Source organism: Heliangelus exortis, chromosome 2, assembly GCF_036169615.1.
Source record: "Heliangelus exortis chromosome 2, bHelExo1.hap1, whole genome shotgun sequence".
In the NCBI taxonomy this organism is placed as follows: domain Eukaryota; kingdom Metazoa; phylum Chordata; class Aves; order Apodiformes; family Trochilidae; genus Heliangelus; species Heliangelus exortis.
Window position 1 is genome coordinate 77,390,201 of NC_092423.1, and position 26,743 is coordinate 77,416,943.

The following is a 26,743-nucleotide window of genomic DNA, read 5'->3' on the forward strand; positions in this document are numbered from 1 at the left end:
CTGACCCTGCTCCAACCATATACTCATTATATGGGAAAAAAGGGAGATGGATTTGAACACAATTTCACATCCTTGAAACGAACACACATGCCTTGAAAATACATGAAAATATATTTACCTTATAATTAAAGCATTTGTCTGTCAGATATGGCAAAAAATGTGACTCCTATTTGGGTGTTTCCACTCTTGACACAAACTTAGACAGATGTGGACAATAGTGTTGTACAACACAAGGTGGAGCTCCTGCTCTACTCCTGAGCAAAAGGAGAAACTAGAGGGGGGCAAGTGTCCAGTGGGGAATACAAATGCGATAGAAATAGGGCAGTATCTCCTACTTCCTTTTTTCATCTATACAGTGGAAATAGTTAAGCTTTTACCTTTTTCCTTTTGACTGCTTGTTACTGAATGGTTACCACTTTGTTTACATACTTTTGTAACAGTATAAGCCCTTATTTTTGTACTGTAGCCAATGATGTTCAACCTGGGCATATTAAAATAGTAAAATAGTCTAAGTTACTCAGTTCTATGGCAGTGTAACATTTGTGCCTTCAATGTACCCATTATTTCTGTTACCAGTTTCTGTGACCTTAATAATGAAAATTGCATGGGAAAAAATGCAAATGGGAGAATAGAAGATTGATAGTGACAATAATGAGCTTGAAGCCCAAAGAAGAATGCAGGAAGCTTTGTTGTTGAATTTTGCAGAAAAAAAATCAGCTCCTATTTAAAGCAGCTGTTCTGAGTGACATTGATGCTAGTGGACAGAGCATGGCAATTTCTCTAACAAAATGTGATTAGATGTTTGCTTGAAAAATGCTGTGTAAAAATGTCATGATAATACATGACAGAGCTGAAGGAAGCAGTATAGTGAAGTATATTTTAGAAATTGAAAGGGCTTTAAGTTTCCCGTCTCTGTAAATAAATAAAAGTACACCAAAAGAAATCAATAAGGTAGGAATCTTTTGCTATAAAAAAATGTAATTTGAAAAAGTGAATAAAACCCAGTAAAATTATGTCAGCAAAAGAACAACAAGAAAACAGAAATGGCAGCAAAGTTTTCATGTAGGAAAGATTTCCCTATCTACTGAATGACTTCTTCCTGGTATCAGCCAGATTTTCCATTTGCGGTGATCTTATGAATGTTGTCCCATCTAACAACATGGAGAACAAATGGTACTTTAATATTCAAACAAGACAGTTAAAGCAATAGTGTGATTAATCTGCCCTTTTAACAATTCTAAGAAAAAAATTATAATGCATATACATCATAGATTTTTAAAAAATTTGCCCAGAGGTTGGATATAATTGGGAGTTCCATTAAGAGTGGAGCCTAGTATATCTGTTGGTGGTAGTGGAAAATAAGCAAAAGGAGAAACGAGGATAAGTTTATTCAAAAAGTATCTGAAGAAGTTATCTCAGAATAACTCAGTTAATCAAGGAGGTTGTGTGCAACCTTATTGCAGAATGTCCAATAAGTTTTAAGTAAATAAGAACTCAGATTTAAGAAGACTGAAGTAAGATACTCTGTGGCTGTAATTTTTATGTTGGACTGTGGAAAGCAGCTTATAGTATCCAAGAATCAACAGAAAAAAGTCTGTTGGATAAAGAACAGTGAACTTCATTGTTAAACATTTGTGCAGGAACATACAGTGTTAATAAAGTGTCGTTGTTGATTCATACCCTCTCAGTTGTTATTGTCAGCAATACTTGAATTTAGTATGTGCCAAAATGATACTTATATGCAAAATGCAATATTGCATTGTACTGGCTTCTCTGATCAGGAGCGGTGACATTTTTTTCTTGCAGATGGAATTAACTGAAAGAGGACTTCAAGCGTCTCTCTTGGTAAAAGCTCCAGAAACAGGAGAATTATTTGTGAATTTTGACCCTCAAATATTAACTTTAATGAGAGAAGCAGATTGCATGTCTCACATGTGCCTTGAAATCCCACCATTTGCAAGTATTATTCAACAGAAGAAAGACTGGTACAAGAAGACTGTCAACAATTTGCATGTGGGTTTATTTTAGTTATTTTATGTACATGTAGTGTACATTACGATAAATACGGAAGAGAAAAACAGAAGATCAATTATTATGCATTGCAAAACCATTGTCAGATCTGTTTCTTATATTTATGACTGTTTTGAGGCTCTTTTAAAGAAGAATTTTTTAGCTTTGTATTTTCTGTGAAGTCACTTTCTGTGCAGTAGATTAACCCTCATAGGCAGCTAAGCATCACAGAGATGCTTTCTTGCTCCTCCCCCAAGTGGGAGTATGGAGTTTATCTGCAGGTTAAAAGAGAAAATACATGAGTTGACATAAAGGCAATTTAATAGGGAAAGCAAAAGCAGTGTGTGCAAGCAAAGCAAAATAAAGAATTAATTTGCTACTTCCCATTGGCAGGCTGGTATGTATTTCCAGGAAAACAGGTCTCTGTCATGCTTACTTGGGAAGACAAATGCCATAGCTCTGAATGTCCCTCTTCCTTCTTCCCCCAGCTTTTATTTTTAAGCATGATAGGTATGGGGTATCCCTTTGGTCAGTCAGGTTTAGCTGTCTTGAATGTGTTCCCTCCCAGCTTCCTCTGTTCCCAGCACAGTCACTGCTGGCATACTGTGAGAAGTAGAAAAGATCTCAGTGCTGTATGAGCCCAGTTCAACAGTATCCAAAACATTGGTGTGTTATATGCACTCCTTTGGTCACAAATCTGAGTCATGGCACCATATGAACCACTATGAAAAAAAATTAACTCCATCTCAATCAAAAAAAAAAAAAAATACAGTCTACAAAGGTGAATTTTCCTGTGTGGTAGTATTTATTCTTATGAGCAAAAAATAGTGAAGTTCTGCCAAAAACAATGCAAACATTTCTCAAACAATTATCAATTAAGAAATTCAGTGATGCACATCCAGAGGAATTTTAAAAATTTCATTTATGATAAATATGTCCTTGTGAAGAGGACTATAAAGTCTTAAAATCAGCGTATATTGCAAATGTTTTGATTCTGTTTATTTCAGGTAATGCTGGCAGAATATAAAAGAATTAAACTGAAAATACAACAACCTATTGCACAATTGATGGCTCCTCAGTTAGCAAATGTAGATAATGCTATCCAGCCAGGTCTAATGCTACTGACCTGGACATCCTTGAATATTGAGAAATATATAAATACATGTTTTCACAAGCTAGGTAAGTCACTTGCCTCCATTAACTTCTACTTATTTACTTTTATAAAATTGCAAGCTATATTATTAAACACACTGTACTGAAATTAGGATTAGACCAAACAAAATCTGATTTCAGATTTAGGTTTAAGACTTTTTCTAATCTTGCCTTTTGTTTCTATAATATACAAAATAAGTTCAGGGAATAACAACCCGAGTGAGCTGACATTGTTACTGGCTTTTCATATGAACCTTTTATTTTTTCTAACATCAGTAAAACTATTACACACACACCCTGGGTAACAGCTTTAGAAAAGAGATGAGCTTGTAGTCTTTTCAAAAGATTACCACAGGAGCACTGAGATATGTATTGTTTCTGAAGACAGCAAGTTCTTTTTGTTTCAGCTTTATTATTACATCAAAGAGATTTTGTTTTTTGAAACGATGGCAAGTAGTTATAATGGGTCTTTTCTTTGGTTGAAATGGCAAATTAAAACTAATTTTGGATGGTAACCTGACATTATGCTCAATTTAATTTTGAATAATACAAGTAGTTTGAGTCTGGAACAGGCACCTTTCTGCTATTTCAATTTCAGCATTGAAAGCAAATTGCTATTAAACTGTGAAAATTCTAGTGAATGTTTTCTGTAAACTATTACTTGGCTTCTAACATTTTTGAAGGATAGGCTTTTTATTTTTCAAAAGTTTCTGTTGCTAGTAGCTTCTCCAAGTGGTAACAATCTCAGACTGTAGAAGGAGACATATTTCTGGACCTCAACTGATTTTCAATGTCTTTGTGTTTAAAATGTAGATACTTTAGGCTCAACATTTATATATATATATATATATATATATAATAGTTATAATATTTTGTCATTATCTTTTGGGACATGAACATATCTTTTGAGACTTGCTAGATGAGCTTATGTTATGTAAAAAAAAATAAATATAATTTCAGTGGCAAACCTTGCCATAGAAGTTTAGCTGTTTCAAGTAATCTTGTTAAGATGTAAAATCAATATGAAATTGAATATCATAGAATCATAGAATCATAGAATTAGCCGGGTTGGAAGGGACCTCAGAGATCATCTAGTCCAACCCTTGACCCACCGGAGCAGTTGCTAGACCATGGCACTGAGTGCCACATCCAGTCTTTTTTTAAATGTCTCCAGGGACGGAGAATCCACCACCTCACCGGGCAGTCCATTCCATAGCCTAATCACCCTCTCCGTGAAGAAATTCTTTCTAATATCTAATCTAAACCTCCCCTGGCACAACTTAAGACTGTGTCCTCTTGTCTTGTTGGAGGTCATCTGTGAAAAGAGTCCAGCTCCCACCTCGCTACATCCTCCTTTCAGGTAGTTGTAGACAGCAATGAGGTCTCCCCTGAGCCTCCTCTTCTTCAGGCTGAACAGCCCCAGCTCTCTCAGCCTCTCCCCATAGGGCCTGTGCTCGAGTCCCTTCACCAGCCTGGTTGCCCTCCTTTGGACAACTATGATAGATTCTTGAAATAAAAATTTGAGCAGAACTATGGAAAGACTATTTTTTCAAACTTTTAAGATTGTTTTCAATTTTCTGTTTGCTTCAAAAGCTGGGCTGGAGTTATTGCTTGATAGAGTGAATGACTTAGTTGAATTTCGTATTGATGCTGTCCTTCAAGAAATGAACAGAGTGACACTCTGTAAGCTGCCAGAAGATGAACCACTGAGCTGTGAGGAATTTCTCCAAAAGACTAAAGTTAGTAGATAAGTACTGAAGATCCAGATGCATTTTTTAAAATAATACTTCAATATATTTCTGCATTTTATTAAATTTCAATCTTGGCAATGATTGATACTTGCCTTTGGGAACTCTTTAATGAAACTTGGCTTTTATAAGTGTTGATTCGTGATATTAACTATGAATGAGTCATGTGTTTTAGAAAATGAGCCACAGCAAAAAGACTTAACAGTTCGTAACAAATCTGAGGTCTTGACATTTGTGTTAATAAAGGCTGTAGTGACCATGAAATAGACATGGGAACCGGGAAGATAAGATATGTTTGTTTTGGTTTGATAACAGGAGCTCTGTATAAAAGGTTCTCGGATTTTACATTCAAAAAGCTCACTTGTGGAAGATGCTGCTAATGAGCTGATTAACATGTTACTTGACACTGAGGTACAGGTCAGAAAAGAAGATAAGTCAGTTGTACCCGCTGGTGAAAGAAGGGAAAAAAATACAGGTAAGAAGGCTGTGTTATAGATCTATACTTTCTTTTGCATGCTATTAGCACATGTAGGGGGATATTGTAGCTTAGCTGACTGAAGTATCACTCAGCATCTAATATCTAAACACTTTGGATTGAATCTGCATGGGTAACGGATCATCTAAAAATCTTCTATCATCTGCAAAATAGGTCAGTATTACCAGTCTAACTCGCATGTTGAAATGTTAATGCCATAGAAGCAGCTGCTAACAGTCCTTGTTAAATTGCTGGATTACCTAGAAAAATAGTGTAAGAAATAATATCTATATTTTGGTGATAATCATGCAAATTTGTGCTGAGTAGAGAAGGTGAATAGGAATAAAAGGACTTTTACATTGAGTTATAGTGTACAAATGAGTATAATCTGCACTTCTGTAAAATTTAGCTATACTTCAGACACCTCTGGAGGTGTTGCTTTATTGTGTTTTTCAAGCCCCTTAAGTCAATTTAACTAACTAGATGTTTGACATTTTAGCAACAGAAGAGGAAAGAAGATCAAAAACCTTGGCTTTCTCACACAGTTCCGGAGATAGATGGGCTGGACTATCTTCTCCAACAAAGAGGAAAAGAATGGACCTAGAAATGTTAGAGGAAGAAGCCAATGAACTGCTCTCTTACTTCAATCAGTGTAATGTTGAAGCCCTTTTGAAAGTCACTCGAAACACTCTGGAGACCATACGCAAGCACATCCATGCATCTTCCAGCATCACCTTCTTAGGTGGACATACTGCAGTACTTTGCTTTCTTAGTGTATAAAAAGAAATATGTAACTCTGGTACCCCAGAACTATATAAATCATATGTATGTAAAAGAGGGGGGAAAAAAAAGGGAATTTGAATAGTTCTCTTGTGATAACACACAAGGCATACAATATTATGAGAATAATTTCTCATAATATTGTTTAAAATAGTGACTGGGAGCACAAACCAAATAAAAAATGTTTCTGCTAAACAGTTTAGCAGCACAGAGCAAGTTGAAGAGTGGTTTTATGAAAAAAAGATTGTGACACTTAATTTTTCCTTGTGCTGCTATAGATTTTACTGATACATAATGTAAATTATTTAGGAATATTTTTTTCTTAAGGAATTACACTCAGTACTCAACAATAGGATATACATATTGATTTACATAGCTAAAGTGCCTAGTTTGATGTATTGAAAAAAATGTAAAAAGCCTTTTTTCCTTTTTTTTTTTTTTACCTTTTTATTTTCTATTATTTTTTTAGAAAATGAAAATGGCTCTAAGAAGAAAAAAAGTGTTAGTCCTATAATTAGGGCTAACATTAACCTATCTATCCCTAATATCATCATGACACCCTCTTTGGATGAGGTTCAGCAGACACTTAATAAAGCTGTAGATAGCATTGTGAAAGTAATGAAAGGAGTTGGAGAGTGGAGTAAGGAGAGAATATCCAAGGTTTGTGTCTTTAACAGCCTTAATTAAAACTAATATTTGAATAATACTGCAAATTAAAAATGATATTTTATTTCTTCCACAGAAGAAAATGTTAGAGAGAAAAGCATCTGTGTTGCGATTTGGGAGCAGAGACAGTGATTCTGATGATGGAATGAAAGAAACTGGAAAGAAAAACATCCATGGTAATGATAAACTCTGACACCACTCAATCTGATTGTTAGGTAAATGTGATTAACACAGAATGTGTTAAAGGATATTAAGTACAAAATGCATGAACATTGGCAGAATGAAGACTTCATTGATTTTAAATTACTTCAGAGAAGAAATAGGATATAAAAACAATTCCAGAGCTTCTCTTTCTGATTAGAGACCAGGCTTGTCTGAATATACTTGCCTCTGTGTGGACTTGATTAAGGACAATTTTTGTTTTTTTGTTCCTCTCAGAGCTATACTGCTTTGGGTTCTATCTGCAGCATGTGAAAAGCTGTTACAGTTCCCACTTGGCAGTAGAAGTTGTGAATGTGTTTGGAAAACAATTATAGTTATTATCCCTACACAAAAGGTCTTTCATGATTTGCCACTGTGGTTTGTAACTTGGCATATTCAAATGACATCATAAACCTGTGATGAAATTCCTTTTAGAAAGATAAATTAAACTTAAACAAAACCTAGTATTGAATTGAAGTGTCTATATAAATTCCGGTGTTAGTGGAGACAGGATTGTGTAGAGGATTGGATAGGCTGAAAGGATTTTAACTTCAACTATTTTGAGATCAGACATGGAATTAAGCTGTTGAAGGCATTAAATTAAAGGGAATTTAAGGTGATAGCTTTAGTTGCTGGGCTTTCTTGTCTGAAATGGTTTAGAATCAAGCCAGCCTGTTTTCCTACTTTGTACTTCAGATACTTCAGAAATATATCGAATCTTTTTAGGTTAGCTCCATATTATACACCTAAAAAGTAGGAAAGTAATACTTGAACTAGTTAAGAAATTAACTCTTTTTTTCAGAACTAGGGATTTCTCTTGCCTGAAATGAAATTAAAAAATTATGATAAATGCAATCTTATGGGTATTTGCTAACAAATAGACATTCCTTTTGTCTTTCATTTGAGGACTGGCAATGATCATCTTCTTGGATCTAATTTTCATTTGTATTTCAAATTATCAATTGCGTTCTACCCCACATTACCACAGAAAACAAAAATATTTATCACTTTGTTCAGTGCTGACATATTAGTGAATCATGTAGGTGAAGTGTAAAGGTTAAACCTTCAGGTAGGTGGGGTGAGTGAAGATTATATTTGAAAGACATGAAGAGAACTAGATCCAAATATGACAGTGTATAGATGAAGCAAGATTCCTAAAACTGAGAAGTTTATGAATTTATTGCTATTATATTGGTCATCTAGACTTTTATTTGTCTTTTCCATTAATAAGAACACTTAATTTTAAAATGCATGTTTGATGCAAATGATGCATGCTGAATGCAAATAGGGCAGTAGTCTTTGACTGTAGGCATTTGCCTGGCCTAAAGGATAAGCTTGTCCTAAAACTGCTTCTACATTTGAATCTTTCTTTGCAGATAATGTGTCAGATGCAGCATCACTGAATTTGTCTGATCCAGTGCAAAGCCAGAACTACTTCAAGTGTGTTTCAGAGAATAAAGAAATTATTAAATTAGTATCTTTACTCAGCACTGCTATTAACTCTACAAAAAGGGTAAGACAACTGAGATGTTAATTTCATCATTGAAAGGATATTAATGTATTACTGGCAATAAAGGTACATGTTTTAATTAATGCTTTAACATATAAATGAGTGTAGGAGGGTGGATGGAGAGCATGTGGCTGCAGATTTGAAAATACGTTTTGAAAGTGTAACATGGGTTAAGTCTACTCTGTTAAAACATTAATGAGGTTTTGATTATTACATAAGTAAAACTAGAGTCTGATTAAAATCATATCTCCAATAGGTAAAACATTGTAAGAAACTTCAGGTATAGTTGAGTTGTATGTATTTAATGTAGGAGTGGTAGTGATTGTGCAAGTGAATTAAATACAGTTTTATTCCCATAGAAATTCTAATGAAGCCAGCATGATTTCTGGCCCATTATGAAGAATTTATAGAGTTTTTTGGAAGAAAACTGACTGTCAGCTTGACATTTGTTAAGTGCTACATAGGATTTCCTACTGGAGGTTATAAGATAGCATAATTTCTTTGTTCTTTTCTTTCTCTATGCACTCTCTTGTAAGCTGTAGATATTGAACTGATATTTCTTTGGGGAACTCTGTGTTGGTTCCTCCTGGAGCCAGTCTAACCTTACACTGGAGCATGGACAGGTGGAAATTTTTGACTCAAAGCCTTGTAACTTCAGTGGTACAAGGGCATAACTAGGGTAATGCTATACAGACTTGAGCTGAAGACTAAAGTGCAGTTCATTATAGTGGATAGCTATCTTGATATAGTGATACTCAATATTTGGTAATGGGAAGATTTATAATTTAGCCAGGTTTAAATGCCTGCAAATACTAGGTTTATCATAACTCATGATGTGGATTATTTCATATAGCAGTCAGCTCTCATTTACTTGTTTAATTACCTCAAGTGATGATAACTTAGTCTGACATTTTCCTGAACTCCAGAGTATGAAAAAAAAAAAAATTCTGAATTATATTGTACATTCCTTAGATTATACTCAAATAAAAAATACTTGAAATGAGTGTGCAAATTTAATGTTAACATCATCAATGTCACACATGTAAAAAAACCTGTCTTGCAACTTCAGTATTCAAGAACCAGCTGAGATACTGCTGTTCTTGTCATATTGGGCTTTGGAGGTATGAGTATGAGTTGCTGGTCCAGTAAGTGATAGGGATGGACAAGTACCTCAGTTTTAAAGGAGTATTTTACTTCCAGCTGATTTCTAGGATTTTGCTGACTGAAGAATCACTTAATTGGAAAATACTGTAACTGATTTGACAAATTGAATGTGATTAGCCCACAGTTCTTGGAAAGGTTTGAGATTGCTAATGGAACTTGCTTTAGCATAAATTCATCAGCAACCAGTTTAGTGAGGTGATGCAAACTGTTCCATTATGGAATTCATAATGTATTCTAATGAGCAGATGCTAATAATTTATATGTGTGCTATGCATATAATGCTGAGAATCTGTCTGTGATCTCCTAATGTGTTTCAGGAAGTTCTTACAGCTTTGGAGAGTTTTAGTTCTTACCACCAAATATGGCAGAGGGACAAGGAGGAAACCATTAATAAACTAATGATGGGAAACCCATCGCTCTCTGAATTTGAATTTGAAATTCTGCATTACCAGGACTTGGAGCTGAAAATCAATTCTGAGCCTGAATACATCTGCGTGGGAGCTATTGCACTGTACACTGGTAGAGTTCAGAGATTTGCCTTTCAACAGCTGTAGGAAGGAGAGATGATACTTAGTTTTGGGTGGGTGACCTAGGTTAAAGATGGAAAGGTGAAAGGGAGAGACTGGTTCTTTGCTGGTTTGTCTGTAAACACATGCAAACAAAACACTAATGTAGGGGTATCTGTGAGGCTCAGATGATGTTTCTTCCCTGACCTGGATATTTCTGTTCACTTATGGCTTGGATAGTAGATGTCTGCCTATTCTTCTGTCATTGACCCCCATAGGTACATATTTTAATGGGCATAAGATGGTAAGTTTATGCTGCTTTTCTCCCTGCCTTCTATTTAACCTAGTGAAAGGAAACATGCACATTACTTCTGATTCCATTTTTACTGCAAAAGACAGGCCTCAAATCTTTATTTTTTTTTTGTACCTCAGGTTCTACATCATTTAATTAAATTTTGCATCAGTGTTTTACACCAGCATAACAGGGCAGTTTGGCGCTACCATGGACTGCAAGAAACACATGCATCTGATTTTGCTGTGTATATCAACTCTGAGGAAGCTCAATGTTTTCCTCATTAGGAAAGAGTGTCAGTCAAATGTTTGATTAGATAGTAAAGCAAAGAACTAGAGAAACAGTCTTGCTGTGGAAACTCAATGGAGGTGATGTATTTTCTATATTCAATAAGTCAAAAATACCATCAAGTGTGAGAGGTAAGGGTGGGAAGAGGCACTGTGTAAAAAGGTAGGCACACAAGTGAAATCTGCAAATGGAATGAATAGGTAGCAGGGCTGAAATTCTATCCAGATAGAATTTTGTGTAATGCATGTGTTGGTATTGAGTTTTGACTCTTCTCTCAAGAACTCTGAAGAAGAAATTTGAATTTAATGGCAGAGCTTTAGAGAAATTAACTGGATTATTACAACATTGGGCAGCAACTCAGCATAACTTAAATTTTCTGTCTAAATTTTTGTCACTTGGTTCCACTGAGGCTACAGATAAAACTTCAAAAAATATAGTGTTTGGTGGACCGTTTGGTTTCATTAGATGTCAGGTCAAATTTTCTTTAGTTTCTATAATGAGACCCTTACTTTGTCGTTCACATTATTATCTTTTTAAGATTATTTTTAAAATGTATTTTAGATTTGGTTGAAAATATTAACCAACTTTTAGTGATGTGTAGGACAGAAATGTGTAAAATTTTATATGAACAAGATGACAACTGTGGAGTACAGCCTCGTCTTTCCAGCAGAAAAGATGAAATATTCTGAGAAGATTATGAGGAAAGCAATCCTGAATTCAAAGCAGTCCTTTAAACCCCTTAAAGGTGTCAATGTGATTTCATCTTCTCTGTACATGGACTGGAAAAATAGAACTGGGAGTTAAGAGAGCATATACTGAGAAAAGATTAAAAGTACATCTTAAAAAATATCTACAATATTTAAATATCTTTTCATTTTTCAATGTTTTAGCTGATCTGAAACTAGCACTGAGAGCAGAAACCAAAGCCTGGAAGAGTTTGCTGGGGTTTCATTGCAATAAGAAGTACCGAACAGAGATGGAAACAATTTTCACTTTTATAGAGGAAACTGACAAGAAGTTAACTCGAAACATCAAGGATCTGGATGATATAAGAATAGTCATGTCAGCTTTAAAAGAGATCAGAGAACTACAGATCTCCATAGACTCTCAAGTTGGGCCTATTGAGGTAGTTAACAGGAATGTTGCATGTATGGTTACTGCTTCAACAGAGCAATTATTTTCTGGGTTAAAGCTTACATGTACTTTTGAAACCTGTGATTAAATATATGTCAAATGTTGGGTGGCAGACCTGTCATGTCCCTGTAAACCATTTTTATGTGGAACTCTGATTTGGACAGCTCTAAACCTGTTGTGTGGAGAGGTTGTTTAGTGAATAGTGCAGACATTGAGTGATTTAGGTAAGATTAAGATGAGAATACAACATTTAGTACATGAAAGCTTTTGTTACTTTGTGGAAGAAGTCTGTGTATAAAAAGCATTGATACTGTTGATTTCCCTTTTTTTTTTTTTTTTTTTTTTTTTTTTTTTTTTTTTTTAGTTTAGCCTACAGAAGAGAAAGCTAATATGAAGCATATGAGTATATCATGTGTTACCAGCTATATCTTGGGTTGAAATAAACATAAACAATTGACTTCCCTTAAGAAGTTAACTTACTAGAAGTTAACTTCCTAGTTCATTGAACATCTGACAATGCAGGGGCTTCTGGTCAAATGGCACTATAAAAGCAGATAGCAACTGTTTCTCCTAATTCCTGACCAGAATATGGATTAAAGAATACTATAGTTTGATGAAATGTACTGATGACAAGATGATTATTAGATTTTTTGGTTTTCCATAAGACACATTCATGATTTTCATAGTTGCACATAATTTTTCTGTCAGGGTTGTGTCCTTAATGTTTTATATTAAAGTAACTTAACACAGAATTACCAATTAAATATTGATAATTCTAATATTCCATTTTGGAGATGCAAAAGCAGTGTTTGCTGTAAGACAAATGTCTTAAACTTGTGTTTTCTGTTTCTGAGGCAAATCGTGGAATACAGTAAGTATTCCTACGTGCAAATGATGGAAACAATCATGGGGCCCATCCATATTTCACATAGCTCAGTGAAGAAGCAATGAATCTCAGCCTTAAAAAATGCAAGGGTCTCCCTAGTTTGTATAAACAAAAATAAGACAATTGGTTAATAGTGAAAAGCAAAGCATATCTGCAGCTGTAACCTTCTGTGAAATTGTCATATGTAAGGGGATCTCTTAGGAGATAACATTTTGGAAGGTTCTTGTGTAGGCTGTAGCCTATCCTGATTTGCCATTTGATAGGTTCTTGGAGAGGGTCCAGAAGGTGGCCACGAAGCCACCTGTATCCTGGGCTGCATCAACAGAAGCATGACCAGCAGGTTGAGGGAGGTGATTCTCCCACTCTACTCTGCTCTTGTGAGACTTCACCTGGAGTTCTGTGTTCAGTTCTGGATCCTCCATGAGGGGAAGGACTTGGAGCTGTTGGAGAAAGTCCAGAAGAGGGCCACAAAGATGATCAGAGGGCTGGAGGACCTCTGTTATGAGGAGAGGCTGAGAGGGTTCAGGTTGTTTAGCCTGGAGAAGAGAAGGGTCTATGGAGAATGTATTGTGGCCTTACAGTACCTGAAAGGGGCCTACAGGAAAGCTTGGGAGGAACTTCTTACAAGGGCATGTGGTAGTAGAACAAGAGGTAATGGCTTTAGACTGCAAGAGGATAGATTAAGTCTGGATATTAGGAATAGGGTGGTGAGACACTGGAACATTTTGTCCAGAAAAGCTGTGGATATGAGGGGTCCCTGCATATGACAGCGGGTCTGGAACTAGATGATTTTCAAAGTCCCTTCCAATCTAAACCAGTCTGTTATTTTATGTGGAGCCAAGGCAAGAGCTTTGGTAGCCAAGGACTCCTAAACTTGTAATTCTACAAGCAGAAGCCTTGAGTCCCTAGGCACAAGGAGTCATACTTCAAATTTCCAAAACAAAGGTTGATATATTTTCCACATAGTGGGGTTGCAGGGAGATAGATATGGTTGCATTTTTTGCACTTTGTCTACAATTTGATCAAACTGGAAATATTCTTACTTTATAAAAAAAAATCAGATGAAGCTATTATGCTTATGAAGTAGATTCCTTACACAGTATGATGAATAGTTATAACATGTGGTAACTTTTGACTGTGTCCTAACTATTTTTTGTTGAAAACGTGAAGTATAGCTTAAAGGTCTTTATAGAATAGAAGTTTGTGTGCTTACAGAAAGGTCTCTGCTTAGATACTTTCTCATGGCTCACCCGCTGTAATATTCAGCTTGGGTCATAACAGATAACTGAAGACACAGATCAGAAAAACATTCTCATTAAAATTAATCCACAAATGGTGCATATAAGGATTACCTTAGGGAGTATTTTTTTAGAGAGGCAGATAGCACTAGGGCAAATCGATTTGAGAGCAGAATGCCGTGTGAAAGATAAGGAGCTAAGGAGAACTAACTAGTTTTTATTTGGATGTTTCTTCCAGTTTGGTATTGATTTTCCAGATTGTGATCATTGCCATGCAAAAAGAATGGATTTTCTGTTTCTAACAAATAATTCTCTGTTCATAAAAATTTAAAATGTTAGCATTCATATACATATAAAATTAACTACAGTTACCATTTTGTGTATCTTGATCTAATCTTCTCACAGGAATCCTATGCTATGTTAAACAAATATGGTCTACCTGTGGCCAAGGAAGAGACAGAGAAGGTGGACACTTTGCACTACACTTGGGAAAAACTGCTGGTCCGTGCAAATGAAGTCCAGAGTCAGCTCATTGCTTTGCAGCCAAACTTTAGAGGAGAGCTCATTAGCACTGTTAAGACTCTCACTGAAGACTGTGCACAGTTTTATTCAGATTATTGTCAGGTAAGTGTTTGTGGTGTGTTGTATTAGAAGAGAGTTTGTGAAGTAGTGGAAGCATGAAAACCTCTAATTAACGAGATAGGCATCTATTGCCTGTAGAATATGTTTAGTCTTGTTATTGAAGTATTTGAATTTCAGTGCTGAGCAGGCTTTGATAATTTTTTGTATGTGACTAAAGTACATAATGCTGGTAACCTTAAGATTAGGACTCAAGAAATTTAGGACTTAGAATAAGCAGCTAGTTCGCATGAGCAGAAATGAAGACGGGTTAATAAAAAATTATGTCGGAATATAAGAAGCATTTTCTGATGTTTGATGTAAGTACAAATGAAATGACTTAGGCTCTTGTATTCTTCCTCAGTAGGATATAAATATGTCAAGCTGAACCAGTCTTGTATTGTTTTCTAGGTAATGCTGATTTTTACTTGAAAAAGGATCTACTGTAATTTTACACTATTATGAAAACTTCTCTGTTAAAGTGACAATTAATTGCCTCATTTATTCTATTTATTATTATTATTTTTTTAAATAAAGTGTTTGTTCTACTAGGTATCTGTAATCTGTTGCTTCAGTTCTTATCTGATGTAGGGATGGAATCCTGAAGAAAAAAAAAAAAAGTTTGAGTTTAGCATTTAGAAAAAAATAAATTGACCATTAAATTTTCATTTATTTGTTTATTTATTTTAGAATGGGCCAATGGTGGTTGGTTTAGAGCCTCAGGAAGCCAGTGACAGACTTACTATATTTCAGGTACTGTTAATTCTAAAACATTGCTTAGTGCTTATTGCAAGTAAATGGAAAACTAAGAATAAATCAGACTAGTTGAACTAATTTTCATTGATACATATGGTTTCTGATTGGGCAAAGTCTGTTATAATTTAATTAAAACTAAATTAATTTTTTTTTCTACCATATTCATGAAATGCTATCTAAAAATGTATTTTTAGGACCTAAGAGAAAGGTTGCATATATAGTAAACAATAATCACAAGATTCAAGTATACTACTGAAGCCAATTCTTAAATTTAATCTATTTGGCTGTAGACTGTTCTTGTGTTTATTATTCAATAATGCAATTCTGAACACAAGGTTTCAATTTAAGTTTACTATTTTTCTTTTTAAAAAGTTTCTTGGCATCATGAGTAATTTCTATTCCTCTATTGATGACTTCTACTGATTTTGCTTTTTCCATGGTTCTATTAATTTGACTACCTATACAACTCAGTTATATTGCAATTGACAATGATGTTCTGTTGTTCTCTGCTGCTTTAACAACTGTAATTCTGACTTCAGCCCTTTAGTGAGAAGAATTTCACAGCAATTGCTGCATCCGTAATTCTTTCTTTGCATGTCATGTTCAAGTTCAAACTTAACATTTAATCTTGTCACTGTGCCACATAGAGTAAATGGCCTCCTTACTCATCCACTTCTAATATGTGCCTCCAAGCTAAAGAAAAGTTAATTTTCTCATGAAAATTGTTGACAGTATAAGTTGTTAGTATCTCCTGTGTATCTTTCTAGTATCTACTAGATTTCAGCCACTAATGCATCTCTAAGCATAACACCACCACTTGAACAGTCAGTTATTTAATTCTATTTAATATAATCTTTTCCTTTCTCTTTCTTAGAATCGATTTGATAATCTTTTTCGGAAATATGTTACTTGTTCTGATGGGGAAGAACTCTTTGGTTTGCCTGTTACTCCGTACCCTCAGCTGCTTGAAATAAAGAAGCAACTGAATCTGTTACAGAAACTCTATAATCTGTATAACAATGTGATTGACACAATCAATGGCTACTATGATGTTCTTTGGTCAGATTTAGACACTGGAAAAATTACCAGTGAACTTCTGGAGTTTCGGAACAGGTGAGAAATTGCAGCTGTGGTAAAAATGTCTAAATAATTTTATTGCTTCTTAAATATGATTATAATTGTTTAGCAACAAAAAAAAAAATAAAAAAAAAATCATATCTGAGCATGTATTTGTTCACTGAAACATGAAAAATGTGAATTTTAATTAAAAATATATCAATTGCAAACTTCATAAAATAAAGGAGACAGCTTAGTCTCTGAATTTTCTGGCTCAGGTTTTTTATGTGCTTGGAATATATATTAAAATCCCTATGAATTTTGTTCATGAAGGGCCATTTTGCTCATTTACTGTAACATTATTATTATTCATGAGACACATAGTCACCCTAGATATCTAAGGCAAGCTAGTGAATTGCTGAAAAGTTTTCCTACAAATGGGATATTGCATGCATGGGAGTTGAACTTTTATTCAAACCAGGAATCCAATAAATTAAAGAAGTAAACCTGCATGTTCTGAGTAACAGGGTTTTTCTAGACCTGTTCATACATTACCATGAGTCTTACCAAAAGATGAAATCAAGATGTGAAGCAGTTCAGTTGTTTTTGAAGATTTCTTGACAAAGTGTATTAGAGTTATGCAGCTATACTCCTTAATGGGAACCTCTAGATGTCTGCATAGCTATCAGTCAGTGAAATAGACTGGAAACAGATTTTTCTCACATGCAGAATCATGTACAGAATCTTCAAAAAAAGATACATACTGTGATTAAATTGGTAACAAGGAATATTTGAACCTCTTTGTAAAACTTTGCATTATTTCTATGTAGATGCCATAAGCTTCCTCGTGGTGTAAAGGAATGGCCAGCATTTTTTGACCTAAAAAAGATCATAGAGGACCTCAGTGAATGTTGCCCATTGCTTGAGCATATGTCAAATAAAGCAATGATGCCTCGGCACTGGAAGAGGATTACAGATCTCACTGAACACAACTTTGATGTGGAATGTGAAACATTCAAATTGAGGAATATAATGGAAGCTCCACTGTTACAGTATAAAGAAGAAATAGAGGTATTATGAAGGAAGAGAAATGGATGCGTGAAAGAAAACAATCTGCTTAATTAGTATGTGTGTGGTCAGTATTAAGAAGGAAAACAGAATATCTCTGAAGAAAGAACAGAGAAATAGACTATTAGCTTTATATATGTAATAATGACATAAACATACTGTGGTGTTTAATCCTCTTTTAAATCATACAACTTGGCCCAGCAGTTGCTTTGTGAGGGTGCCTTGCTTTGCAACATTAAAGATATGAAAAGTAATCACTATCACTCTTTTATTCCCCCAAAGAAGGCCGTATCACAATGTGGCATAGAGTTTATTAACTGTGGTCTTGGTGTGCCTGGAGATGTTTCCATGTGATAAATAGTTGCTTCTTAGCAATTTAGCAATCCTTACAAGGCTTAACGGAAATAAGAGTTAGATTTGTATACTGGAGGCTTGAAACATTCATGTTTGTCATCATTGACATTTTTTTTTTTTTCAAAAAGGATATCTGCACAAGTGCTGTGAAGGAGAGAGACATTGAGCAGAAATTAAAACAAGTGATAGCTGAATGGGACAACAAAACATTTATCTTCGCAAGCTTTAAAACCCGTGGGGAACTTCTTTTAAGAGGTGATAGCACATCAGAAACTATAGCTACCATGGAGGACAGCTTGATGATTCTTGGCTCTCTCATGAATAACAGGTAACAGGACAAGGGGTGAGGGCAGTGGAAAAAAACAGGAGATAAAAGAACAAGATTTTTTTAATGAACAAATCTGTTTTACACAGAGAAGGAAGATAAACATCTATATAAAAACCATGAGCTTACTGCTCCTTGAACTGTTTATGTACTGGTTCTCATTGTCTGAATTCCTCCAATAAGTTCTTTGATAATATATAGACACAGTTCAGACTTCCTGAATAATCAGTGGGATAGTGTTCAGTGATGCAAGAAAGTGGTGAGCATAAAGGAAAACATTGCCTGGTTGTGATAGGCATACTCCAGGCATCACAGGTACTGCTACTCTGCCCTTTGTGGCAGGTCACTGCCTTGTGCCAGAGCTAATGAAAATCTTGGTTAAAATTAACTTCAGTCTGTCTGGTTTCACATGCCAAAGCCCACGGCTAAAATAAGGAGCACAGAACCTGATCATTAGGCAGGTGCTCAATAGCAAGGGTTCAGTTGATAAAGACCTCTGGGAATCTTGGGGCTTTTGCGATGTTGCATAGTTCTTTTTTGAAAACACTTTTCCATAGAGTGAAATTGAAATCTTGCTCCTATACAGCTTCTTTTGTATCAGAGCAGGCATATGCACCGTGTGTGTAAAGTAGCAAGTTGGAGCTGATTTGGTTTATGGATGCTAAGTAGCTAAATTGAGTCAAGTATAGATTTTTTATACTTTCACTCAGCAAGGATTCAAGTAGCAGAATTGAGTAATGTGCTTGCTTTCAAGAGACTTATTTCCTTCTTGAAATAAAGCACCTTGTTTTTGTTTCAGATACAACACACCCTTCAAGACACAGATTCAGAAGTGGGTGCATAATCTTTCCAACACAACAGATATAATTGAGAATTGGATGACTGTGCAGAACTTGTGGATTTACTTAGAAGCTGTTTTTGTTGGTGGTGACATAGCAAAGCAGCTTCCAAAGGTTTTCAGTTTGGTTTTCTACCTTTTAAGAATAAAACTTAACTGTGATATCAAAAATTAGACTAAGAAATTAGGTAAACAGTACCAACAGAAGTATTATGTCAGAAAGAATAATAAAATTGTGTGAGCTAGTTGATCTTTTTATTTCTAGATTGTAAAGTTCTTAATTAATATGTGTTTAAGTGTTGTGTCTGGAATAGAAGCCTAGCCTAATTAAGCTAGCTTAGTAATACCTATCACTAGTCTAGTAGTACATACAGTTTGGGTGTGAATCCTTATTTTAAACTTTCCTACATAGCTTTCAAATTGAAAATTAACTTCAGTTTTTAGAAAAAAAGCTTTTCAATTTCATGCAAGCAATTCAAGAATAATGATTTTCCTTTCATTTTCTCTAAGAATGATTGAAAAAAAGTAGGAGGCTTGACAGTCAAGTATAAAATAAGCTGTACTCTGTAAGCAGAAATATCTGTGTAAGCAGAAAGATCTGTGTTTTTCTAAGCTAAAAAATCTGTAGAATTTGGACACAGGTTTACTATTGAGATGACTACTGTGTGCTAATTCTAATGTAAGTATCATTTCTCTCTGCTCTGTTCCATCCTCCATCTCTTTCCTTCACATTTACTGCCATGTTTCAACAGGAAGCAAAGCGTTTCTCTCACATTGACAAATCATGGGTGAGGATCATGACCCGAGCTCATGAAATACCTAATGTTGTTCAGTGCTGCATTGGAGATGAAATAATGGGACAGTTACTACCACATTTACTAGAACAGCTTGAACTCTGTCAGAAATCACTCACAGGGTAAGATTACTACAAGATCACAGTATTGGATAGATGTTTGTGAACTGTCTGACTAGGAAAAGAGCAATTGCTTGAGTACCATCCATCCTACTGACTTTGCAAAGATCGTGTTCTTGTTTTACTATGAGTTCAGTTGAACTGAGCAAACAAGTTAGCAGGATGATGCAACACCTCCAAAGAAGTCACTAGCAACTCAAAAGTGCTTGTTTTGTGACTAAACTGTTACTCACTGTCTATCTCTGTTGAAGCCAAAGCTTTTCTCAGCCTAGTTTCAATCCATAAAGGTGTGTAGATCTCTGTCTCCAGTTCAGACTCTTCACACATCTGGGAGTAATTCAGCACGAAACACCTAAATAGCAAGTAGCAGACAATGTAGAAACCTTTAGTTTGGTTTATTTTCTTTTTATTTGTGCTTACATTTTATCAAATGCTGTAAGAGTAGTCTTAACGCAGGAGCTTAACATGATTATGGATAAGAGTTGTCATTGCTACTAGTAAAAATTGCAATATGTTGCGACAAATGTCACCTTTGAAGAGGAAAGGATATATAAATTAACCTAATTCACTTACCACTTCTCCCTCTCCCACCCGTTGTTTTAAAAAATGTAGGTATCTGGAGAAGAAGCGCCTCCTATTTCCACGATTCTTCTTTGTGTCAGATCCTGCTCTCTTAGAAATTCTTGGCCAGGCATCAGACTGTCACAGCATACAGGCACATCTGCTGAATGTTTTTGACAACATTAAAAGTGTCAGTTTCCATGAAAGGGTATGTACTACCCACACTTCAGTGTTACATTCTTTCAAACTAACAGTGTGCGATACTTTTAAAATAAGAAAGCTACGTGGTTGCATAGGGTATTAAAATATTTTACCAAATTTATCAATTATTTGATGCTATGTAGGCTTTCTTCATTCAAGATTTGGTTTCATATCCTGATTTACTTAATAGGAAAACTCTATATAGAATAGCAAAACGGGCAAAAACTCACACCAGTGCTTAGGTTTCAGGAAAAAACATTCAGGCCCTGTACTGTCTTGTGTGGTTTAATAAAAGTTAGCACCCTCTTATATAAACTTCTGATTATGTATGAGCATATTTATATCTTTAGATTGCCTGTATTTGTACTTTTTCATTCATTTTTTTGGTTATTAGAGTGGATGCCGTCATTGAAACCTAAGTGAAAATTCAGGAATGAAGTGAAATTCAGGAATTGCCAATTTATTGGGGTTTGTCTCCTTTGTTCAGATGACAGTGTTTTGTTTAAAGACTTCCAGCACAGCAAAAGTAATGATTTAATGTTTTTACTTGTCACTTAACAGATTGGTATAATTTATTGGTTACCTAAGTAAGTTTAATGGAGTGATGGCAGGAAAATCAGATAATTATGGTAAAGGTAACAAGGAATCTATAAATCAAAAAGTCTTCTTTCTTTGCTTTTATCAGCTATATGATTGTATATTGTCAATTAGTTCACGAGAGGGCGAGACTCTAGCACTAATTAGACCTGTAATGGCTGAAGGTAACGTGGAAGTTTGGCTCAATTCTCTGTTGAAAGAATCCCAGCTGTCACTACATCATGTTATTCGCCAGGCAGCTGCACAAATCCAGGAAACTGGTTTTCAGCTGATTGAATTTCTTTCTACTTACCCAGCCCAGGTAATGCCATTGTTAAATCAATGAAGAGTTGTTCTCAGATGAGCATTTATGTATGTTCCTTGTTTTTGTGAACAAATATCCTTGCCCATGTTATAAATAAAAAACTGATTTTTAAATTTATTATTCAAGTCAGTCTTTTAAATTACACTTTATATCTGAAACTTACCCTGAATCTCTTGTTCAAAACCATACTAAATTAAATAAATTCGTGCAATGGGGTTAACACTATTTCTTTACCAGCTTAATACTTGACTACAGAAGGAAAAGTATTTAAGTTGTATGTTTGTTTATATATTCAGAAAAATTTATTTCAAGCTGAGGGTATTGCTGAGGGAAAATTACTTTCATTGAGAAGCTGCTTCTCTTGTGATCAGGATTGTTGTTGGAGTGTGAATTATTTTAAACTGAAGCACTTATTATTCACTGAATATTTATTAATGACATATTATTTTTATTATATATAGTATATATATTTTTTGGAAACTATATTGAAAAGTTGTATCAACAGTGCACTGTAAGCAGTATCTACAAGACTGAAGTGTGGACTCAAAAATGTGTTTATGAATGGAGTTGGCATACCTAAAGCAAATACAGGGTTTGAATGACCTCTGTAAGGATGCATGAAAAAACAATTTTATACAAATAGAAGCAGAGCCATTTAAATAGTTTATCTATGTGTGTGAATGTACATTTTAGGTGAAAGAGAAAATACTATGACACATATACTTCTATATTTTCCAAGGTTGGGCTGCTGGGGATCCAAATGATTTGGACAAGAGACTCAGAAGCAGCTTTGACTAATGCCAAGTATGATAAAAAAATTATGAAAAAGACAAACCAGTCTTTCCTGGATCTTCTAAACATGCTTATAGATATGACAACAAAAGACCTTAGCCCAGTTGAGCGAGTTAAATATGAGACATTAATCACTATTCATGTGCACCAGAGGGACATTTTTGATAGTCTGGTAAGTATTAAAAAGTTCACAATAAGTTGTGAGGTGGTTTCCATGTAAAAAATGTGCAAGTAAAAGCAGAAATTATTACTATTCCTATACTATATACTCTTAAGCTAAAGATTTAGTTTCCAGACTGTAATGATTATGTGACCTGGAGTATTATAAAAATTATTATTTGTTTCAATCCATGTCTTAATTAGGCTTTAAGTAATTCTGTGGGGTTTTTTTCCTTCACACTCAGCTGCAGAATTTTAAGATGCTTTGTGACTGTCTGCTTAAAATAGAGGCCTCTGTTGCATGATCAGTGGAGGACTTATTTTTCCCTCATACACTGTGTTGCAAGTAACTGTCCTTTCTCTGGACACTTCTCTGGAAACTTCTTTCCCCTCTGTTCTGTTTTCAGTAGCCTATGTAATTATTACTTAGGGATTTATTTCACTTCTCACCATCTCATGTTGCCACAGAATACTAAAATTTGGAAAATGAAAGCACTTACTTCATAAGCAATCAAAGCTAGTGTACTCTTTTATCTATAGGAAGTTCTGGACCTGATTCTAAAAGTAGGCTGTCTGAGGAAAGAATTGCTGAGTTTTAACCCACTACTAATAGGCAAGCACCCGCCTTTTCATGTAGAGCCATTTGTTTTGATTTGTTTGTATATAAAGTATAACTTTTAGATACAACCTACAGCGCTTCTTTTAAAATCCTGTTTAAATAATTAATTAGTCAACTTTGTTGCTCAGCTGTGTTGAATTCCTTTGCTAATGTCTGCACCATGACAGTATTGTAAAATACCTTTTTTCTTTTTACATGTGGCTTCATCTGATTCTCACTACTTTTTTTATAATAAAACCCATTATTTTTACATGTATTAAAACATGTTTTATAACATTATTTGCTTCCTACTCCTACATAAAAGGGATATGGTAGTCTTAATTTTAACAGAGATTAATGACCTTTATTTGAGGTTTATGGACTGTTCATTTGTATAGAGAACCACTTTTCTGAGGTGTGAAGTTCTTTTGCCTTTTATGGGCTTCAGGGTCAGCATGAACACAATAGCAATTTCTGTTGTAAAATCAAGATAGGGTCTATACTCTTCTTGTGTTACTACCTGTGATTGCAGTGCTGCCTTAGCAGTGCTACTTATATGAGATAAAATAAATGCAAAAATAAATGTTAACCATGAATACCACAGCTTTTTTTTCCCCTTCTTTTCTTAGTGTTGCATGCATATCAAGAGCCCTACAGACTTCGAGTGGCTGAAACAGTGTAGATTTTATTTCAATGAAGACTCTGATAAAATGATGATTAAGATCACTGATGTGGGTTTCACATACCAGAATGAATTCTTGGGCTGTACTGACAGGCTTGTCATAACACCTCTTACAGACAGGTGAAAATGACTGAATTTATTCCTTTTTTCTTTGACACTAAACCTAGGCTCTTATGTATTTTAGTAATTTCTATTGTATGCAAAATAGATCTCTGCATAGTTTATTCTTCACAGTCTTATCAAAGTTAATGATTTTACATGGAAAACATGAATGTTTATGTTTCTGTGCCTTACAATATGAATAACATAGCCTAATTTCTGCTACGTACTTGCATGATCTCCACATATAATATGGTGTATATATGTGTATATGTGGACAACTGATTCTCACGTATGTGAGTCTGGTATACCTAAGGACTAGGTATGTCCAACAGATAAAATATGCAGAGAGGCACAGGACAAAAATAAGTGCTTCCAGGCAAGCTTATGCAAACAGACAAGGAAGAATAAGAAGAAAATAAAGACAAGAAAATAAATTTTATTCTGCTGCAATAGACTGGAGATATTTGATCTAGTAGTATGTTGAAAAACTTTAGTCCTATTAACAGAGAAGTCTCTCTAATGGAATAGACTAAATGGAATAACACAAAGAATGCTCTATAAACTGTCACTGGCAAAATAAGGTCATTGGATGGATTTTTTTTTTTCTATTTTTCCCCCTTTTTAAATTATTCCATATAGAAAACTCTAGACCTTCTCTTTAAATATAAATTTTAGCTTGTGTTTTGGGATGCAGTATATGATCAGCTTTTAAAGGTGGATGAGAGTAGTAAGCTTGGCTACCTTTCATTATTGTACTCTACAGCAGAATGTAATTCAGACCTACTTCAGTTAAAATAATTCAGGAATTAAGCTAAACAAATTAGATTAGGCAGCATCTCTGTATCTGTTTTCTTCATTTTTTGTAGTCTTTCAGGTTGTTGATTATTCAGGATGATCTTCCACTTTATGTATTAGGAGACAAACTGTAATATTACCTGCATGAGAGGCTGAATGAAGGGGTTTTGTTCTTACTGACTGAAACTATAATTAGAGATGTGTCATTTCAGCAGTTTCCTTGTCTGTTTAAATCAGATCTTCCTCATATAACACACTTGAGTAAATTCCTCTGGCACGATACAGAAAATGCATCACTGCAGCCTATTAAGTGATGGTAGCCTGTTGCCTTTTAGGTGTTACATCACTTTGGCTCAGGCTTTGGGGATGAACATGGGTGGGGCACCTGTGGGACCTGCAGGAACTGGAAAAACAGAAACCATCAAAGACATGGGACGGTGCCTTGGAAAATATGTAGTGGTCTTCAACTGTTCAGACCAGATGGATTTCCGAGGACTTGGAAGGATCTTCAAAGGTAAGATGTGGACCAAAAGTAAGATGCTGCCCAAAAGGGTCAACTGTATCCTGGGGTGCATTAAATATAATATAACTAGCCTGTCAAATGAATTGATTTTCCCACTATACTCAGTGTTGGAGTGCCTCACTTCAGGAACTGTGTGCAGTTTTGGGGTCAACAATGTAAGAAGCATATAAAAATGTTAGAAGGTATCCAAAGGTGAGCAACAAAGATGGTGAAAGATTTAGGGAGCATGACTTACGAGGAACAGCTGAGTATACTAGGTTTGTTCAGCTTAGACAAAAGGAGACTAAGGGGTGCCCTCATCGCTGTCTGCAATTTCCTTACTAGGGGGAGCAGAGAAGGAGGTGCTGGTTTCTTCTCTGGCGTGTCTGGTGATAGGACATGAGCAAACGGCTTAAAGCTGGGTCAAATGAAGTTCATATTGGAAATTAGGCATTCACTGAGACCATGGAAAAATGTTGGAACAAGTTGGAGTAGTCAGAACCCTAAGCCTGTCTGTATTCAAGAAATTTTTGTAGTCTTAGGTATATAGTTTAACTTTTAAGTAGCCTTCTGTCAAGTCAGGTGTTGGACTTGATGATCCTTGTGACTTCTTTACAACTCAGGATATGCTGTGATTATACGATTCTGTAAACTATGTGAAAGTTGCACTTGCTAAGAGAATGTCTTTGTTAAGCAAGGTCAAGACATAATCAGCAGGTGGTTTTCAGCCTCTTAACAATTGCAGGTAATTAATATGTTGTTCTGAATGTAATATATATTTGCAACACTGTCTTCAAGAAATAGAAATGATAGTTTATGAAAGGATACATAAAGAGGCTTAAAACAATTGAGGAGTACAGTACAAAAAAAAAAAAAAAGATGTGAAATTATATCAACTTCAGACATTAAAGTTCTTATCAGTTGAAGGAAGTTCATTAATAGTGCTGTGTATGATAAAACCAATTAGTACCATTCACTGAAGTTAGATGCTTCACTTTTTTCTGCCATGTCAGTCATGGTAGATGTCTAAATAGAGATCAAGTGGAGGTCCTTTACCAGTGTATTGTTGCAAGTGCCTGTGTTGATGACTTTTTCATTTTGCTTTTTTTTTTTTTTTTTTTTTTTTATTAATCTGAGGAAGGGTGCAACTCTGGTAATTCCTTTTAGGTGAAAGGAACTTTACTGTTCACTTTAATCTGTGTGATAAGATATTGGAAACTCATCATATTTTTAAAGACTTACAGCATGGATATTTATTTTTTGTGTGTTAGGAAGGAAGAAGAAAATATTCAAGATACTGAGATAAGGAGCAGAAACTGAAGGATGTAGTATCCTTGACAATTTTGAGAACTTTTGTAACTTTGTGCATTCATGTTTGGAAATAATTAAACTTTTCTCCTTGTTCTTTTCCCAGCCCTCCAAACCAATAGTATTCTTTTTTTCTGGGGTAGACTAACCTGGTTTTTCATTTA

General features: G+C 35.0%; 1 protein-coding gene across 1 annotated transcript in view; it reads left to right on the forward strand.

Annotated features, from left to right (window-relative positions):
* DNAH5 (dynein axonemal heavy chain 5) overlaps positions 1–26,743 on the forward strand; it is a 122,049-nt gene that overhangs the window by 39,857 nt on the left and 55,449 nt on the right. The window contains exons 15-36 of the mRNA XM_071736666.1: positions 1,807–2,013; positions 3,018–3,189; positions 4,756–4,901; positions 5,226–5,385; positions 5,885–6,127; positions 6,635–6,825; positions 6,908–7,007; positions 8,409–8,545; positions 10,024–10,225; positions 11,683–11,918; positions 14,456–14,674; positions 15,359–15,421; positions 16,299–16,537; positions 17,311–17,551; positions 18,031–18,230; positions 19,027–19,180; positions 19,818–19,981; positions 20,591–20,747; positions 21,426–21,638; positions 22,381–22,605; positions 23,820–23,992; positions 25,105–25,283. Coding sequence (XP_071592767.1) covers positions 1,807–2,013; positions 3,018–3,189; positions 4,756–4,901; positions 5,226–5,385; positions 5,885–6,127; positions 6,635–6,825; positions 6,908–7,007; positions 8,409–8,545; positions 10,024–10,225; positions 11,683–11,918; positions 14,456–14,674; positions 15,359–15,421; positions 16,299–16,537; positions 17,311–17,551; positions 18,031–18,230; positions 19,027–19,180; positions 19,818–19,981; positions 20,591–20,747; positions 21,426–21,638; positions 22,381–22,605; positions 23,820–23,992; positions 25,105–25,283 — 4,021 coding nt within the window. The remainder of the gene's footprint in view (positions 1–1,806; positions 2,014–3,017; positions 3,190–4,755; positions 4,902–5,225; positions 5,386–5,884; positions 6,128–6,634; positions 6,826–6,907; positions 7,008–8,408; positions 8,546–10,023; positions 10,226–11,682; positions 11,919–14,455; positions 14,675–15,358; positions 15,422–16,298; positions 16,538–17,310; positions 17,552–18,030; positions 18,231–19,026; positions 19,181–19,817; positions 19,982–20,590; positions 20,748–21,425; positions 21,639–22,380; positions 22,606–23,819; positions 23,993–25,104; positions 25,284–26,743) is intronic.